This window comes from Mercurialis annua, linkage group LG5 (assembly GCF_937616625.2).
Source record: "Mercurialis annua linkage group LG5, ddMerAnnu1.2, whole genome shotgun sequence".
Taxonomy (NCBI): domain Eukaryota; kingdom Viridiplantae; phylum Streptophyta; class Magnoliopsida; order Malpighiales; family Euphorbiaceae; genus Mercurialis; species Mercurialis annua.
In genome coordinates, this window is record NC_065574.1 from 11,246,158 (window position 1) to 11,264,205 (window position 18,048).

Sequence of the window (18,048 nt, forward strand, 5' to 3'; positions counted from 1 at the left end):
TGGCATGACTTATATTAAAACTGTAAAAAATCAATATTGTCTTTAAAAATAGCTATAAAAATAGCAAAATCAAACATGACTTATTTACAGAATTTTAATTATTGTAATAAGTTAAAATCAATAATTATTATTTATTATTTAAAATATATAATCCAATCAATTATATTGTCTTACAAGTCATTCAAGTGCGCATCACAAAATTCAAATCATATAAAGGTTTTATTTTTATTATGAAAATTAATATTTCTCATAGAATTTAACTTTGTATAAATTAAATATTTAACTTTTTTAAAAATTTATTTTTATATAAAATGTTTTATTTTTAAAATCAGTTTTATTGAACTTGAATATTAATTTGTAAGTAGTTTTTAGTGTTTGTAAATTGAAAGATTTATAAAGATTAATTGAAAAAGATCAAGACATAAAAGAAGAAAGATGCTCACTGGTGAATATGAACGAGATTGGTTACAACTTATTACTTTTAGAAAAAGTCGACATCGTCCTCCCATGGAGGACGGCGGCGGGTTTGCGGGCGATGGCGGGTCCAAAGAAGGCATTGGCGGATTTTGAAGCGTGTATTCAAAAAACGAAATACAATTAATGTATATTAAATAACTGAATTTTTTTTTGTGTAAGTAGTTTTTAGTGTTTGTAAATTGAAAGATTTATAAAGATTAATTGAAAAAGATCAAGACATAAAAGAAGAAAGATGCTCACTGGTAAATGTGAACGAGATTGGTTACAACTAATTATTTTGAGAAAAAGTCGACATCGTCCTCCCATGGAAGACGACGGCGGGTTTGCGGGCGATGGCGGGTCCAAAGAAGGCATTGGCGGATTTCGAAGCGTGTATTCAAAAAACGAAATACAACTAATGTATATTAAATAACTGAATTTTTTTTTGAATTTGTGGAGAAAAAGGTTTTTATTGTATTTATAATATTTAAATAAATTTTAGAATATATGAAAAATATGAAGGACTGATTTTGAATATTATCCAAATAAAAAAGTTTAATTTGATGTTTTATGGTACAATTTAAAGTCAAAAATACAAAATATGATAAAATTGACTGATTTTAAACATTAGGGTGTTATTGAAAATAAAATTAAAGATCAGCTGTTTGTAAGACTATTAACCTTTATTTTAATATTTTGCATATTATGAATTTTTATTTTAACATTAATTCTCACATTTAATTATTAAATAAAATTATTATTTAATTTTTTTTATTTAAATTGATTCCGCGTAAATACGCGGGCTTACGACTAGTTTATAATATAAAATTGATAAGAATGATTAAGCGCAAGTTAATCGAGCATCATGCACAATTTCAAGGTATCTTTCAATTCACTCCGTCCCGTAAAGTTAATCAGCTTTTCCATTCTCGTACTCAAGCTGCTAAATCCACTTTTTAAAACCAGTAATGAACCTATAAATCAAACTTAAATCTCAATCAATCCAACAAAAAACAAAATGAAATTCAACAATAAACTCCAACTTCTACTCACCCTCCTCTCAATCTCAACCCCAATCAACACCAAATCATTCAAAATCGAAGAGGCAACGATCAAACAAATCCAAACCGCCTTCACTGAGCACAAACTAACCTCAACCCAGCTCCTCAACTTCTATACTGGCCAAATCAAATCCCTCAACCCAATCCTCCGCAGCGTCATCGAACTCAACCCGGACGCACAGTTTCAGGCAGAAAAAGCCGATGAAGAGAGAAGAAATGGCAAGTGTTTGGGTGAGTTGCATGGGATTCCGGTGCTGCTTAAGGATACGATAGCAACTAAGGATCGGATGAATACGAGTGCTGGCTCTTACGCGTTGGTCGGGGCGGTGGCGCCGAGGGATGCGGGGGTGGTGGAGAAGTTGAGGGAAGGCGGGGCGGTGATTATGGGGAAGAGTAGTCTGAGTGAGTGGTATAAGTTTCGGTCTTTGAGTGGCGTTCCTAATGGGTGGTGTGCGAGAACTGGACAAGGTGTGGTGAGTAAGCTAAGCTCTCTTCTTTTCTTCTTAGTTTTTTTTTTGTATTGTTTTTTGAAGTTAATAATGTTATAAATATTAAAACGAACAAAGGGTCAATCTGGCATTCGAATTTGTTTCGGGGTTAAGGAAATTATTTAATTTTCTTTGTCAATTAGATTTTTAAATTTGTGTTTCGGTCAAATAAGTTATTTTTAACTTCTTTTAGTTAATTAGATCCAAACACTAAGTAATTCCAAATTTATATACGTTTGTGTCAAACGCGTGTTGTATTTGATTATGAGAGACAAGTTTGGGCATCTATTTGACAAAAAGTGATCTATTTGACTTCGAAACACAAGTTTGAGGATGTAATTGTTTAAAAAAAGCTAAAAATAACTTATTTAATCCCGAGACACAAATTCGAGAACCGGACTGACCGTTTATTCATACTAGAAGAGTCACACCTAATAGCTTGTGATTTGATTATTTGATAATATAAGAGTTTTTTCTTCATGATTAAGAGGTCTAGAGATCATTCTTGGCGATCTCATTTGATTTATTAACTATTTGAGTAAGGTAAAGTCAAGGCATTCTTTAATTCAGTGAACTGATTATTTAATACTATGTAATATGTATTAAATAAATGTATAGTTCAACCTGGTCCCTGTTCTTGTTTTTCTTTAATGCGCATATTGTAGATTGTCAGGATAATTCAACTTTTTGGTCATTAAAAGCTGCTAGCTTGGATTCTTCTGCGCATGTAATTGAACTCTGCCATTGAATTTGGATGCAAGTGTATTGAATGCTTCAGCTTTATGGAAAACATGCAGAACCCTTACTATTCAGCTGGGGATCCATGCGGATCGAGCAGTGGATCAGCAATTTCTGTTGCAGCAAATATGGTGTCGGTTTCACTTGGAACTGAGACTCATAGCTCGATCATATGTCCCTCGGATCATAACTCTGTTGTAGGATTCAAACCCACTGTTGGACTTACTAGCCGAGCTGGTGTTATTCCAGTTATGCCCAGCCTGGACACTGTTGGGTGAGTATGCATATCCTGCAAATCGAATAAGTATCATGGTCTGTGTACCGATCATTTTGTATAACTGATAATGCACACATGTATAATGGTCTATCTATCTACCTACAGGCCTATCACCAGGACAGTGTCTGATGCAGTTTACTTGCTTGACGTAATTGTGGGTTATGATCCGAGGGATCATGAAGCAACAGCTGAAGCTGCCAAGTTTATTCCTGTTGGTGGTTACAAGCAATTCCTCAATCCAAATGGGCTCAAAGGAAAAAGATTAGGGATTGTTAGAAACCCTTTCATGAACTTGTTGAATGAATCTATAGTTTCTGCTTTTGAGCATCATCTAAACTTATTAAGGTAATAAACTAATTCATTAAAACATATATATGTGTTTGTGTGCATCTGCATATGTGTGATCTGAGTTGCAGCTTATATCATCTGTTGTAATTTGTAGGAAAAAAGGTGCCACTGTAGTGGACAATCTTGAGATACACAACATAAATCAGATTATCAGTCCAAAACAAAGCGGTGAATTTACACTCATGATGGCCGAGTTTAAGCTTGCCTTAAATGATTACTTGAAAGAGCTTATCACATCTCCTGTGAGGTCGCTTGCGGATGTTATTGCCTTCAACCAAAATAACCCTGAAATTGTAAGTGCATGATTCTGTTAGCATATCAGTTTTACTGTGATAGTTCAGAGATTTTCTCAAGATAAATACTGATAATTAAATGACAGAGCTAATGAAATATTAGATATCATGAACTAATGTTTGGTACTTAATAAACTCTGCTTTCAGGAAAAAATCAAAGAGTATGGTCAGGACTCATTCATAATGTCAGAGAAAACAAATGGCATCGGCTCAAAAGAGAAGAAGGCAAAAGAGTTGATGAAAAGGCTGTCAAGAGATGGATTTGAGAAGCTGATGATGGAAAATAGTTTAGATGCTATGGTAACACCTGGTTCAGGCGTTGTCTCCGTTTTGGCGATTGGAGGATATCCTGGAATTACTGTCCCAGCTGGGTATGATGGAAACGGAATGCCATTTGGTATCTGTTTTAGTGGATTAAAGGGAACTGAGCCTACGCTAATTGAGATTGCTTACGATTTTGAACAAACTACCATGGCAAGAAGGCCTCCTTTTCTCAAGACTTATCAATTGACAAGAGATCCTCTCTTTGGAAGTATATAGTTGGCATCATGCTTAGGACTGCTTAAACATTTCTGCAAAACTAAATTTGAAGAGTTCAATGACTCATATTTTATGAAAAGAAATTGTTCAACCATTTATCATTTATTTTTGTTTGTTTATTCAGGTTAACTACTAATCTGGTTGATTTCTTGTGTTTGAATTATCTTGCTGACTCGGAGTTTGTGCATGTAAATTTACCAATTGGCAGAAGTGATGCCAGTGCTGGAGGCAACAGAACATGATACTGTTGCTAATAACTGTCAGATTGGGATGGCTTGATCCTATAGTTTTTACCTGTGCAATGTGGAGAAACCATCCTGCTCAAGGACAGATGAGTAGCCAACATGGTAATCGTCTTTTTTCTTTTGGCTTTAATGCATTACATATTTTCCTCTTCTAGAACCTATTCAATAGAAAGTACCAAAATTAGACGGCAACTAGGCCTAAAAAACTGCTTGAGGACTTGGTCATATGAACATAGACTAAGAGCTACTACTTGTCCCCATAAAACATATAGGGATAATTACTATCACCCTTGAGGTTAGTTCAAAATTACTGTTTTCCCCTATATTTTAAAAAATTACTTTTACCCCCCTAATGTTTTAATTTCATTTAACTGAAATCTCTTGTATCTAAATGTGAGGGAAAACTATGATTTTCCAAAATACAGAGAGAACAGTAATTTTTACTTTACCCCCAGGGGATAATAGTAGTTGTCCTAAAAATATATGATTCTGAAGAATATGCAGGTCCTATCTATGTATATATAGGAACCATTTCTGGTCATCTGCCTCAAACCATATTTTAGAAAAGAAAGAAAAAATCTGTTCCAGATTACAAAATGGCAACAGATGAACAGCTGAAATTTTCTCTTTTTTCATCTGTCATCTTGGCTCTTCTTCTTGCTGTAACAAGTGATGGGTTCTCAATTCAAGAAGCAACCATAGCTGATATCCAACTTGCTTTTGACCAAAACCTACTCACTTCAAGGCAGCTGGTTCAGTTCTACATTGTAGAAATCCGTAGGCTTAATTCAATCCTCAATGGAGTTATAGAAATCAATCCTGATGCCCTCTATCAAGCTGATACGGCAGATTACGAGCGCAAGACTAATTCATCAGGTTCACGGTCTGGCCTGCATGGAATTCCTGTTTTGCTTAAGGACAACATTGGGACCAAGGATAAGCTCAACACTACAGCTGGTTCATTTGCGCTGTTTCGATCCGTCGTGGCTCGAGATGCAGGTGTTGTAATGAAGTTAAGGAGAGCAGGAGCTATCATTTTGGGAAAGGCTAGCATGACTGAATGGGCTGCTTTTAGATCACTTACACTGCCAAATGGATTTAGTCCTAGAGGTGGACAAGGAAAGGTGAGTTCAGTCATGAATATCTAGTCATTTTATCAAACATATTGTGTACAATAATGCACTGATAAAAATCGAATTTCTTGTGCAGAATCCTTATGTTCTATCGGCGGATCCTTGTGGGTCAAGTAGTGGACCGGCAATATCAGTAGCAGCAAATTTAGTAGCAGTGTCTGTAGGGACAGAGACTGATGGATCCATTTTATGCCCTTCCAATGCTAACTCAGCTGTTGGTATAAAACCAACAGTTGGTCTCACTAGCCGAGCTGGGGTTGTCCCTGTTTCTTTCAGACAAGACACTGTTGGGTACGTTTCTTTAGCTATTCATCGTTACATAGCACGAAAATGAAGAAACTAAATAGGAAAATGCCGAAATGAGAAATTGAGGAACGATATTTTTTACAATAATAAGTTAGAAATATAGATTTTCGAAGTTTTATAAGCATTTCCGGAAACGAAAATAAAATAAAAAATTTAGGATTCTAGAAGTTTCCGTTCAACACAGATTATAAAGATTTAAGTTACATTTCTTTGGCTATGGATGGTATGTACAGGCCTATCTGCAGAACAGTATCGGATGCTGTCCACGTTCTTGATGCAATTGTAGGTGTCGATTACAACGATGCTGCAACCAAGCAAGCATCTCAGTACATTCCATATGGTGGGTACAAGCAATTTCTCAAGCCTTATGGGCTCAAAGGGAAGCGGCTTGGCGTAGTAAGGAATCCATTCTTGAGCTTTGCCAGTAAAGCTGAGAGTCAAGCTTTTGGGTATCATCTGCAAACACTAAGGTAATACTTAAAGATACAAATTAGAGTTGATGCTCCTGTTGGAGATGGCCTTATAACTCGTATTTATTCATCAATTTGCAAATGCACAGGCAAGGAGGTGCAGTTATTGTAGACAATTTGGAAATTGCAAATATAGAGACTATCTTGAATCCTAATGCAAGCGGTGAAGCTGTGGCATTGCTAGCTGAATTTAAAATATCCTTAAATGCATACTTGCGAATGCTGGTGGCTTCACAAGTCAGAAGCTTGGCTGATGTTATAGCATTCAACCAAAAATTTGTAGATGTGGTAAGTAATATTATACATATGCAGTTCCTTAAATAACACGGAAAGTAACAAAGCAAAATGAATTTATGTCCTCGCAACTATATCACGTTTACCACAGATACCATCCATATTTTTTGAACTTTCCCAGTTTGATCCGATATTTTTTTGACCGTTGTCAAAAATACTCATGACTATTTTGGAGCATAGCTAATTTGACGTGGAATGTCTAGGTGTACATAATTTATCATATCTGGTATATATACACGTCAGCTCCAAACTAATCATGCATATATTCATGCTAAACAAAACCAGTAAGATTTACAGATAATAGTATATATGACAAATTGGTTATAGTTATAGATAGATAGATTTGTTCTGCCTAGTAATAAATGGCATCTAAAAAGAAAGTATTTAAATGAACGATCGATCATGCAGGAAAAGTTGGAGGAATTTGGGCAAGATATATTTCTTGCAGCCCAAGCAACAAACGGAATCGGCAAGGTAGAAAGAGCAGCATTATTAAACTTGGCCAAACTGACAAGAGAAGGATTTGAGAAATTGATCTGGGACAACAAATTAGATGCAATAGTGAGTCCTGGTGCAAGAATTGGTCCTGTTCTTGCAATTGGAGGATTTCCAGGAATCAATGTGCCTGCAGGATATGATGACAAGGGAGTCCCTTTTGGCATAAATTTTGGAGGACTCAAAGGTTCTGAACCTAAGTTAATTGAGATTTCTTATAGCTTTGAACAAGCTACCAAGATTAGAAAGCCTCCCTCTTTCAAGGCTTGAATATTTGTTTTCTGAAAAAACAATTTAAAATTATGAATTTTCAAATGGGAAATAATTAATATTGTCTTGGTGTCACTATAATATGCATAATCAATTGGTTTGTGTTCTGTCAAATTCCTGCCATTTGTTTATGAAAATGGGATCTCTTTACAGATGTATGAGACTTTACATAAGGAAAAAAAAATTAAAAAAAGTTGAGGCAAAAGCTAGGAAAGTGCTCATGGACTCATTTTAATTATCATTTTTGCACTTTTTGATATTCTAAAAAGAATGTTTGACATTTCAATTGAAAACTTTTTTTTTGTTTTAATTTTTTTTTACAAAACTACACATCAAAATGAACATAATTGTTGCATCATAAGACCAATAATGCGTTAGTCGTGTGAAATATTTCCTAGTGCAAATACTCATTTACTTGTTAATATGACATGGTGCAACTGTCAAATGACAACCACTAACTGAAAGAACCACTATCTAGCACTTGGCTATGTCTTGAAAAAAGTGCTTTGGTAAGTATGCAAAACAGCTTAGCAAATAAAAACATCAAATTATACACTTCAAAGTTCTCATTCATCTAAGTTTATAATGTCTACCACCTTCAGCTTACCATTTCTTTTAATTCTCACAATCACATTAACATGTGAATTCTCTACACAAATTGCTGCATCATTTTCAATAAAAGAAGCAACTATAGATGATATTCAACTAGCTTTCCACCAAAACAAACTAACTACCACACAGTTAGTAAACTTCTACCTTCAGCAAATTCACAGACTCAATCCTCTGCTTAGAGCAGTCATAGAACTGAACCCCGACGCACGCTATCTAGCCGAAAAGGCTGACCGCGAGCGCAAAGCTAAAGCGCATAGAACTTTACCTAGTTTGCATGGCATTCCTGTGCTGCTCAAGGATAACATTGCCACCAAAGATAAGCTTAATACTACGGCCGGCTCGTACGCGTTGGTGGGTTCGGTCGTGCCGAGAGATGCAGGGGTTGTTGGGAAGTTGAGGAGAGCTGGAGCTATCATACTAGGGAAAGCTAGCATGACTGAATGGGCTGCTTTTAGATCTAGTTTTTTGCCTAGTGGTTACTGTGGAAGAACTGGGCAAGGAAAGGCAAGTGTTATATCACAAATTTTATAGTGCATTTTATCACCATCTTTAAAAATTAATGTTTGCAATGTCATTTATCAGTTACTAATTTTTGTAATTTTATTACCTTTTGACTTAATTGCTTTAAATATCACGAACTTTAGCGTGTTTTGTAATTTTAATATGAAATTTCAATTTTAGCAATTTAAAGTATGAACTATCACTTTTTTACAATATGAAACACTGAACAATTTTTCGTTAAAAAGATGCTGATGTGGGCACTAGAATGTACATTGTTCTGTCATTTGTATTAGCAATTTTTTGACGGAAATTGTTTAGTGTTTCGAATTGCAAAAATATGTAAGTTAGTTTTCAATATTGCAAGAATTAAAAGTTCGTATTAAATTTTACATAAAATTTGTAACTTTTAAAGCAATCAAGCCTTACCGTGCTTGGAGGCAGCAGAAAAACAGTATGGTATAAAGGTGGTGATAGAACTGCAATTAATTGAGTGTAAAAATTGCAATTCTATATTGCTACCTATAATTTATAAGGGAAAATGGAATAGTATGTTATTATGATTTTTGAGGTTATTGTTATTTGCAGAATCCTTATGTTCTATCAGCAGATCCTTGTGGGTCGAGTAGCGGGTCTGGAATATCAGTTGCAGCAAATTTAGTGGCAGTTTCACTAGGGACTGAGACTGATGGCTCGATCTTATGTCCGTCGAGTGCTAACTCCGTAGTCGGTATCAAACCGACCGTTGGTCTTACTAGTAGAGGTGGAGTTGTTCCAATCTCCCCTAGACAGGACACTGTTGGGTATGTGATTTTCTTTTAAGCATTGTATGAAAACCTATCGAGTCCTGTGTTCTGGCATTTTACTTACGGAGATAAAAACGTTTGTGAACTCCTAAACTTAATATTATAACTTATTCTTATACAACATATCATTTTTTTGTTTTCTCTTTTGATTTTTTCGGTTTTAATATTTTCATTTTAATATTTTAATATTTTTGTTTCCGTGCAACATATGTGTTACTTCAAATCCAATAGTAGCAGAATGATACAAATTAATTGTTTTTTATGAACATGAGATGTGTATGCTAGTTTTGAAATAGAGCATTTTATTACTTCCACATTTTTTAAATCATAAACATGAAAGTGTATCCATATGCCTGCTGCTGTTATAAACTTACTAAGACATGTCACATTTTGGATAGAGCAGGCCTATGTGCAGGACAGTGAGAGACGCAGTTTATGTCCTCGATGCAATTGTAGGTTTTGATTACTACGACAAAGCTACCAGAGCTGCAGCGAGGTTTATTCCAAAAGGCGGCTACAAGCAGTTTCTTAAGCGTGACGGACTTAAAGGCAAGCGATTGGGGATAGTGAGAAACCCATTCTTCACATTCGGCAATGACCAAGGATCTGTCGTAGCTCGAGCTTTCAAACGCCACATCTATACTTTAAGGTAACTGACTAAACATTCTAATGATCTACTAATCAATGTTGCAAGTATGCTATGATGGAACAAATTTTGTGCAAACTTAGACGAAAAGGCGCGATTGTCATAGACCATTTGGAGATATCAAATATTACCGAGATTGTAAATGGCTACGAAAGTGGGGAACAGTTTGCATTGTTGGCTGAATTTAAGCCAGCGATCAACGCCTACCTCAAACAGTTGGTGAAATCTCCAGTCCGTTCCCTAGCCGACCTCATCGCCTTCAATAAAAGATTCGCCAACTTGGTGAGTATGCATATGAGCAAAAATATAGCACATGAACATCTTTTTTAACAAGAATAGATTATAGACATAGAGTTTTGGAGTCTTAGAAGTGTTTACATAAACGTGGAAACGTAAGATTCAATAAGTTTCCGTGCAATATAGGCGAAAATTATTAAACAAAAATGAACACTTCAACTGATTTTGTTTTCATTTGAATGAGCAGGAGAAGACAAAGGATTATGGCCAAGACATCTTCGAATCAGCTGAATCGATGAACAAGACCAATGCCGATAAGATATTGAAGTTAGCATTACCTAACCTAAACGTACTTTCGAGAAATGGGCTCGAGAAACTAGTAAGGAAACGCAATCTAGACGCATTGGTGAGTCCTTTTGATATAGTGAGGAGCTCAAGTTTCTCATCTTTGCTTGCAATCGGAGGGTATCCTGGCATTAGTGTTCCTGCTGGCTATGATAGTAAAGGGGTGCCCTTCGGCATTTGCTTCGGAGGCGTAAAGGGCAGCGAGCCGAAACTAATAGAGATTGCTTATGGGTTTGAGCAAGCTACTAAGATCAGAAAGGCTCCTTTATTCAAATCTTAAGTATAGTTCTTCTTTGTGATGTTTATGATGCACAATAATAATATTTTCTAGATATCTTGAGATAGTGCTAACAGGAAGCTGTTTCACCTCAAGATATGGAAGATAAACTATAATGTCAATCAATTGAAATGATTCAACCAGTTCGATTGGGACCGGAGGTTTGTTCAGTTCGATTGTTTCCACTGCTTTGTGGACGTGCTAATTCAATAATTATTTACCAAAATAAAATACATAATAATAGTACTAATATAATAAAAAAAAAAGGCTAAATGGTGCAAAAAAAGTCAAACTTTTTTTTTTGCAAATCTATTCAAAATTTCTAAATTTTGTAACTCTATTCCATACTAATAATTTCGTTGTAATTTTATCCAATTGTTTTAATTGTCCAAATTTTCAGATAAATTTCTATACTAATTCATTATTTAGCAAAATTCATTTTTTATAATTACTATAAAATTTAACTCTTAATTCAAAAAAAAAAGCAACAACATCAAAATTCAATTTCAAATGTTCTATTCTTCATTGGTCAATGCTAATAAATTTAAAGTTTAAAATAGGCTTAAATGCATAAAAAATCACCAACTTTCGCGTGTTTTTGGTATTTAACATGAACTTTTAATTTTGGCATAAAAATACACGAACTATCTGATTTTTGCAATAATAACACGAACATAATTTTAGGCATAAAACGACACCGTTTCTCCCCTAAAACGGCACCGTTTTTGCCTTAAAACGACATCGTTTTTTGAAAAAATGCAAACTTGGTCTTATATGCAAAAATTTGATAGTTCATGTATTTTTACGCCAAAATTAAAAGTTCGTGTTAAATATCAAAAACACGCGAAAGTTGGTGATTTTTTGTGCATTTAAGCCTTTAAAATAAACAAAAAGAACAAATGAATATTGTACCGAGATCAAAGATTGAAAGTTAAAAATATTTGACTTTTTAGCTCCGTTAAGCTTAAAAGGAGTTAGTGAGCTAATTTGTCAAACATAGATTTGGCAATGATAACATACACACCTCTTAATATAAATTAATTGTTACTATTCATTAACTTTGTTGAAATTTTTTGGTTTAATTTCTTTGAAGTAGATATATGCAAGACAAATAGCATGCCAAGAAGCACATTATTTCTTCGCGACAATGTTTAGAAAACAAAAAAGAAATATTAGGTGGACAAATTTGTACATATAATTAATATATTTTAGTAAACTGAAACAAATTAATTTCTCCAATTTGGAAGAGGAAATTTCCACATACTATCCACATGTCCACTTATTACATTCCCACATTTTTTTTTTCTGAATTTGAAGCTCTTTCTTCACTGCAAGAAAAGATTGGAGTCGTTGAATTCCCACCCTAACGAGACGTTCGGATATTATGATTTTTTATTTTTTATTTATTTTGGCAGGACTAATACGCCATTAAGAATAAAATAGTACATTTATTTTGAATGGGGCGGAAGAATTTTTACCGCTTGTTAGAAGAACTCAACCTACTACGATTCTAATAGAAAGCTACCTAGCGCTTATACCAGTTGATATAGCTCGTTGGCAGTTTATTTTTTTACGCTTGTTATAAAGAGGTGATCCACATTTATTAACGGTGTGTACGCTACAAAAAATTGTTATGGTAAAAACAAAGTCGAGTTCGAAACTTCCACTACCAATCACATCACTCCATGATTGACTGTTTTAATCATTAAATTAATATCGACTAGTATATATATATATATATATATATATATATATATATATATATATATATATTCGAGCTGGGGTAAATTATATGAACGTCAAAACTCTTCGCGCCATGCATGGATGGAACTAACGCTAGAATTAGAGTGGTCCTAGCTCGAATTACTGTCAATTTTTTTAAAATGAGTAAGAAACAATTTATAGTGAAATTAGAGCTAGAAAAAGATTAAATTTGAACTGTCGAAAGATTAAAAGTGAATCAGATAGTCACATGTTATATAACCCGAACCGAAAAGAAATCGTGATTCTTCCACTTGTAACAAATCAATGCATGGTAGTCAAAGTCATAGAAAACTAGTAGTGAATTGTTGTTAACCCACTTTTGAAATATAAAGCAAACTAGCAAGACCAACACTCATATTTAAGACTCAAAAGTGTTAGCTTTTCTAAATCAATAATATTTTCTTTCAACTTAACACAAACATAGAGACAAAATGGCAAAGTTTTGCATAGTTTTGTTCATGTTATTTCTAGTAGCATACATGCCATGCGCACTAAGCTTGCATACCAAGAAAAACACAGCCAAAAAACTCACTACCAAAAAAAAGGAGACAGTGACCAATCTCCAATTCTATTTCCACGACATAGTCAGCGGTAAGAACCCGACAGCAATTCAGGTTGCTCGGTCACCCAACACCGAAAAATCACCCACATTATTTGGTGCTATAATGATGGCGGATGATCCGTTAACCCAAGGACCCGAGCCGAACTCGAAGCTGGTGGGGCGGGCACAGGGGCTTTATGCATCAGCTGGGCAGACTGAATTAAGTCTCCTCATGGCCATGACTTTTTCCTTCATAGATGGAGCCTACAATGGGAGTTGTATTAGCATACTCGGGAAGAACTCGGCCATGAGTCCAGTGCGCGAGTTGCCGGTGGTCGGTGGGACTGGCGTTTTCCGGTTGGCTCGTGGATATGCAATTGCGAAGACGCATTGGTTCGATGGGAGTACTGGGGATGCTATAGTTGGATACAATGTAACGGTACTTCACTAGATTGTATTTCTTGTGACATCCATAATAATATGGTTTGATATTAATTACTATATAGTGGTTTGCTTTATTGCCTTTAATCTATATATTTAATTGAGCTATATAGTATGTACGTGAATGATATTTATATGAGAAGATAACAAAATTACCACAAAAGTGACTACCATTTTTATCTTTTACAATAAAATTGACTTTTATTTCATAGGTACCACCTTCTAAAAAAATATTACACCCATACCATGTGCGCTGATGTCAGCGTATGACACTGACATCAGCGCGCGTCAAACCTACTGACGCGTGAGCAGTTGCATTGTGCAACTGCTCACATGAAGCTAACCCATGTTAGCAGGTGCACTTTGGTGCACCTGCTAACATGGTCTTTATTTTATTTTTATTTTTTAAAATAATAAAATAATTTGTTTTAATTTAATTTTAAAAAAAATATTAAATTTTAAAAATATATAAATAATATAATTTTTAAAAAATATTATTTTATAAATTATATACCGGATACATTATTGATACATACCGAATATAAATCCGATACATGAATAATATATTTTTTATATATAAATTATGTATTATAGATTTATTAATTATGTATAAAAATTATACATGTAATACAAATTTTGATATGTCGCAGAGATGTACTAAAACAGATATTAAAAAATATATCTAATAAAATTCAAAAAAAGATGTATAAAAAATATGAAAAATGGATTGAATGATCGAATATATCAAATATGTATCAAAAAAATATCAAATATATATTGAAGATGTATCAAACATGTATCAAACATGTATTAAACATGTATCGAAGAAATATCAAACACGTAACGAAGATATATCAAATATGTATAAACAATATATGTAATAAAACTTTAAAAAATATGTATTAAAAACATAAAAAAATATATCTATCATGTATAAATTATATATCAAATATGAAAAGTATATATATCATGTATAATTACGAGATGTATTAAATATGTATTAGAGATGTATTCATTTTTTAAAATATAATAACAAACCAATAGAGTTAGTCGGTTGATTTAATTAAATCGATAAAAAAATAAAAAAAATGACCAAACGATCTAAATTATATATGAGAGATGTATCACATATGTATCGAAGATGTATCCTATATGTATCAGAATATATCAAATATGTGTCGAAAAATTTCACTATAGTTGTAAAATAATAAAAAAAGTAACACCACCATTCTCATATTCACTAGCAAATCAAGGGTTGGTTTTAACAAAAATATTGATTTTTAATAAAAATTCACCAGCTCTAAATGATATGAACATGCACCAAACAACAAATATGTATCGGAAATGTATCAAATATGTATATTTAAAATATGTAAGAAAACTAAACAAATATAAAAAAAACAAGAAAATATTTCGAACGATCAAATATATATCAAATATGTATCGAGATATATCAAATTATATGTTTGATAATTTTTTAATTTTTAACTTAATTTAACAGTAGTCTATTTAAATATATATCTTAAACTTAAAATTAATATTTCTAAAATTTATATAAAATAAATTATTTTTGATACGTTATATTTATAAAATATATAAATAAATTAATGATTTGAGTTTTTTAAAATATTTAAGATAAATATTTAACATTTAAATAAATAAATATATATAAATATATATTATATATTAAAAAAAAGTGCATAGGGACCTTTGAAAAAAAAGGTCACCATTTTATACATAATATGGGATAACAGGTGCACCATGCACCTGTCTCCCAAGAAATTGTGAAACAGGTGCATGTGCACCTGTTTCACGCGTCAGCAGGTCTGATGCGCGTCAGGCCTGCTGCAAAAGGGGCCCTTTTTTTTATAAAAAAAAAAATTAAATGAGGGTTTAGTATAGGACATGTGTAGGTTATTAGGAAAAGGTGGTGTTGGATGAAATAAAACACTCATACATGGTAACAAAGTAAACAAACTTAATAAAATTGCATTATGTGAAAAGTGGAGTTTTTTTTCTTACTTTCTTGTTATTTTCTCTATTTATATTACTCATTATATATATTTAGTAATAATATATTTATTAAATGAAATTTTTAATTTTTGATAAATTATTTTTTAGTTGGGTTGAGATGATCTTTTAAATTTTTTTGGACAATCATAATTTTTATACTTCTAATAAATATTAAATATTTTATACGTTTTATAAAATTATTGTTGATTTCATTTTTAAAAGTCTTGGACATTTATTTATATAAATTGTGATCACTCAAACACTATTATTAAATATTTTCATTCATTTCTATAAAAATCAATTAAAATATTAAAAGTTGTTCTCGAATTTTATTTTTTAAATTAAGTGATATCTATTTGATCCTTTATTTAATAATAATATTTTAATTCTTAACAGATTATTGTTTTCTATTTGAACTGAATTCCTTTTAATTGTTTTTTTGAATAATTTTAAATTGTATACTTATAAGTCTTCACATTTGTTTATGTAAACTGTGATCACGTGAACGTTATTATTAAATAATTAAGTGAAAGATCGTAATTAAAATGAAACTTAGAGTAAAGATCGTGATTTTTTATAAAAATAACCCTTATATTTTTATTTATTTCAGTTAAAAACTAATTGAAAGATATTCTCAAAAAAAAATTAGCATATTTAATACGCCTGTGAGTGATATCTAACTAATTTAAAATATTTAATTAATTAACTATTTATAATATCTAGATAATTAATGTAAAGGTATAATAGAATGTTTAAAACTAACTAATTTAACTTCTATTTAGTTTTTTTTTTTTAAACAAAGGCTAAACTTCTATTTAGTTATTCCCGCACAAATTTAAATTTGACCTATCTTTATGAGACAGAGGGAGCAGTATTTTTTGTTATAATTAAATTTGTGTTTATCTATTATTGACTATTAATTATTCAAAGCTAAAGCTATAATTTTGTTTGTCACCCACACGAAATATGTATTTTTTTAATAAAAAGAATAATTATTTTAAGAGTTCATTTATCAAATTCAGCAGATAAAATAATAAATTTAATCAAGATTGTTTATATAATTTCTTCATAAAATAGCTTATTGAACTTAATGAACTCCATACAAGCCAAACATTTATAGAAAAAATAAACTCTTATAATTAGTTTAACTTAATTATCTAAAAAGGACAAATGGTATTTTTAAGTTAAAATTAATTTAATATGATTCTTTTTAAGGATGTATTTGATAGTGTTAAAACTAATTTAAGTGTACAATATTTTCATAATATAACATTTCCCGAGAATAATTATGAAAGGATATTTTATAATTTAGATATTATATATTTAATACTTTAATACTTATATATAATTTTTATAATTAAAATTTAAAAATATGGTTAATTGCAAATGCATGCACGAACTTTATACTAATTTGCAATTACAATATAAATTTTGAAACTTGGCAATGCCTGTAACCAACTTTCATTTTTTGGCAAATTGGTATACTGACCAATCACGCAACGACACATGGCAATATATTACAATGTCCACGTTAGTATTTTTCGTGTTTGGTGTATCGATTTGCCAAAAGTGTAAAGTTGGTTACTAACATTGCTAAGTTTCAAAGTTTATGTTGTAATTACAAATTAGGGTAAAGTTCGTGTATAAATTTGCAATTAACCCTTAAAAATATATATTCAATTTTAATTTTTGTTCTTCGATTCGGTTTTCGGTATGGATATTTGCCTAAGATCCATAACCATACCGATTAAATTTTTGGTTCGATTTAGTTCGAAAAAATGTCAAGAGTCATGATATATTTGAATTCTAGATACTTTTCGTTCAATTTTTGTTTGTAATATTCAAGACTTGTGCACAAACCAGAGTGCTAACTACTACATTATAGGACCTCTGTATGAGCTATTTTTCAGATATATAAAACAAAAGTCCAGTCTAAAGACAAGTTTCTTTTTAACTAATGGTAGCCGAGAGTTCACTACCAAATATATATAGAGTAATAGATTAGGTAAACGCTTGGTTTAGCTACTTAACCACTTCCATTTCTTTAATTTTATGAACAAAATAATTGAACAATTCTTAAGTTTTTACTATATACTTTTCTGATGCTTAGGTTATCTAGTGGCAGACTCCTTGATTCTTCAAAGTAAATGTTTTTGTTCAATCATGGTAGTAGAATTATAAGCGTCCTCCTATACACAAATTTGTTATGTAATTCAAGGTTAGGATATATTTGTATAGTCGCAAAACAAAATAAATAAAATGTTATTTTTAATTCAATAACTAACATTTACTAACATTCAATAATAAGCAAGTTTCACAAATTAGGTGCAATTACATAAAATTATTGAACTAATTTTTTGTAAACAATGAATTATTTTTATTGGTAAGTTGCATCATACTAACTAAAATTAGTTATTAAGTCTACTAACTCCATGGTTTCGTTTATCTATAAAA

General features: G+C 32.0%; 4 protein-coding genes across 7 annotated transcripts; all 4 read left to right on the plus strand.

Moving 5' to 3' along the window:
• Nucleotides 1-1,320: 1,320 nt before the first annotated feature.
• LOC126680214 (probable amidase At4g34880) lies at nucleotides 1,321-4,295 on the plus strand. Of its 4 annotated transcripts, none has more exons than XM_050375274.2 (5): nucleotides 1,321-1,990; nucleotides 2,767-3,017; nucleotides 3,126-3,365; nucleotides 3,463-3,661; nucleotides 3,809-4,295. In XM_050375274.2, exons 1-5 carry the CDS (start codon nucleotides 1,475-1,477, stop codon nucleotides 4,199-4,201), a joined length of 1,599 nt encoding a protein of 532 aa, XP_050231231.1. In that variant the 5' UTR covers nucleotides 1,321-1,474; the 3' UTR covers nucleotides 4,202-4,295. The 4 variants fall into 4 exon arrangements, with proteins under 4 accessions (XP_050231231.1, XP_050231232.1, XP_050231234.1 ...); XM_050375275.2 differs by having other exon boundaries at nucleotides 1,322-1,990; nucleotides 2,803-3,017; XM_050375277.2 differs by having other exon boundaries at nucleotides 1,819-1,990; nucleotides 2,784-3,017.
• Nucleotides 4,296-4,422: 127 nt separating this feature from the next.
• LOC126680216 (probable amidase At4g34880) lies at nucleotides 4,423-7,489 on the plus strand. The gene is made up of 5 exons (XM_050375280.2): nucleotides 4,423-5,570; nucleotides 5,656-5,870; nucleotides 6,119-6,355; nucleotides 6,445-6,643; nucleotides 7,058-7,489. Exons 1-5 carry the CDS (start codon nucleotides 5,043-5,045, stop codon nucleotides 7,412-7,414), a joined length of 1,536 nt encoding a protein of 511 aa, XP_050231237.1. The 5' UTR covers nucleotides 4,423-5,042; the 3' UTR covers nucleotides 7,415-7,489.
• Nucleotides 7,490-7,860: 371 nt separating this feature from the next.
• Nucleotides 7,861-11,005, plus strand: LOC126680215 (probable amidase At4g34880). The gene is made up of 5 exons (XM_050375279.2): nucleotides 7,861-8,530; nucleotides 9,113-9,327; nucleotides 9,734-9,979; nucleotides 10,060-10,258; nucleotides 10,461-11,005. The coding sequence occupies exons 1-5, from the start codon at nucleotides 8,000-8,002 to the stop codon at nucleotides 10,836-10,838; spliced, it is 1,569 nt and encodes a 522-aa protein (XP_050231236.1). The 5' UTR covers nucleotides 7,861-7,999; the 3' UTR covers nucleotides 10,839-11,005.
• A 1,969-nt stretch (nucleotides 11,006-12,974) lies between these two features.
• On the plus strand, nucleotides 12,975-13,641 carry LOC126682419 (dirigent protein 23-like). The gene has a single exon (XM_050378102.1). The coding sequence runs from the start codon at nucleotides 13,031-13,033 to the stop codon at nucleotides 13,589-13,591; it is 561 nt and encodes a 186-aa protein (XP_050234059.1). The 5' UTR covers nucleotides 12,975-13,030; the 3' UTR covers nucleotides 13,592-13,641.
• Nucleotides 13,642-18,048: the final 4,407 nt, after the last annotated feature.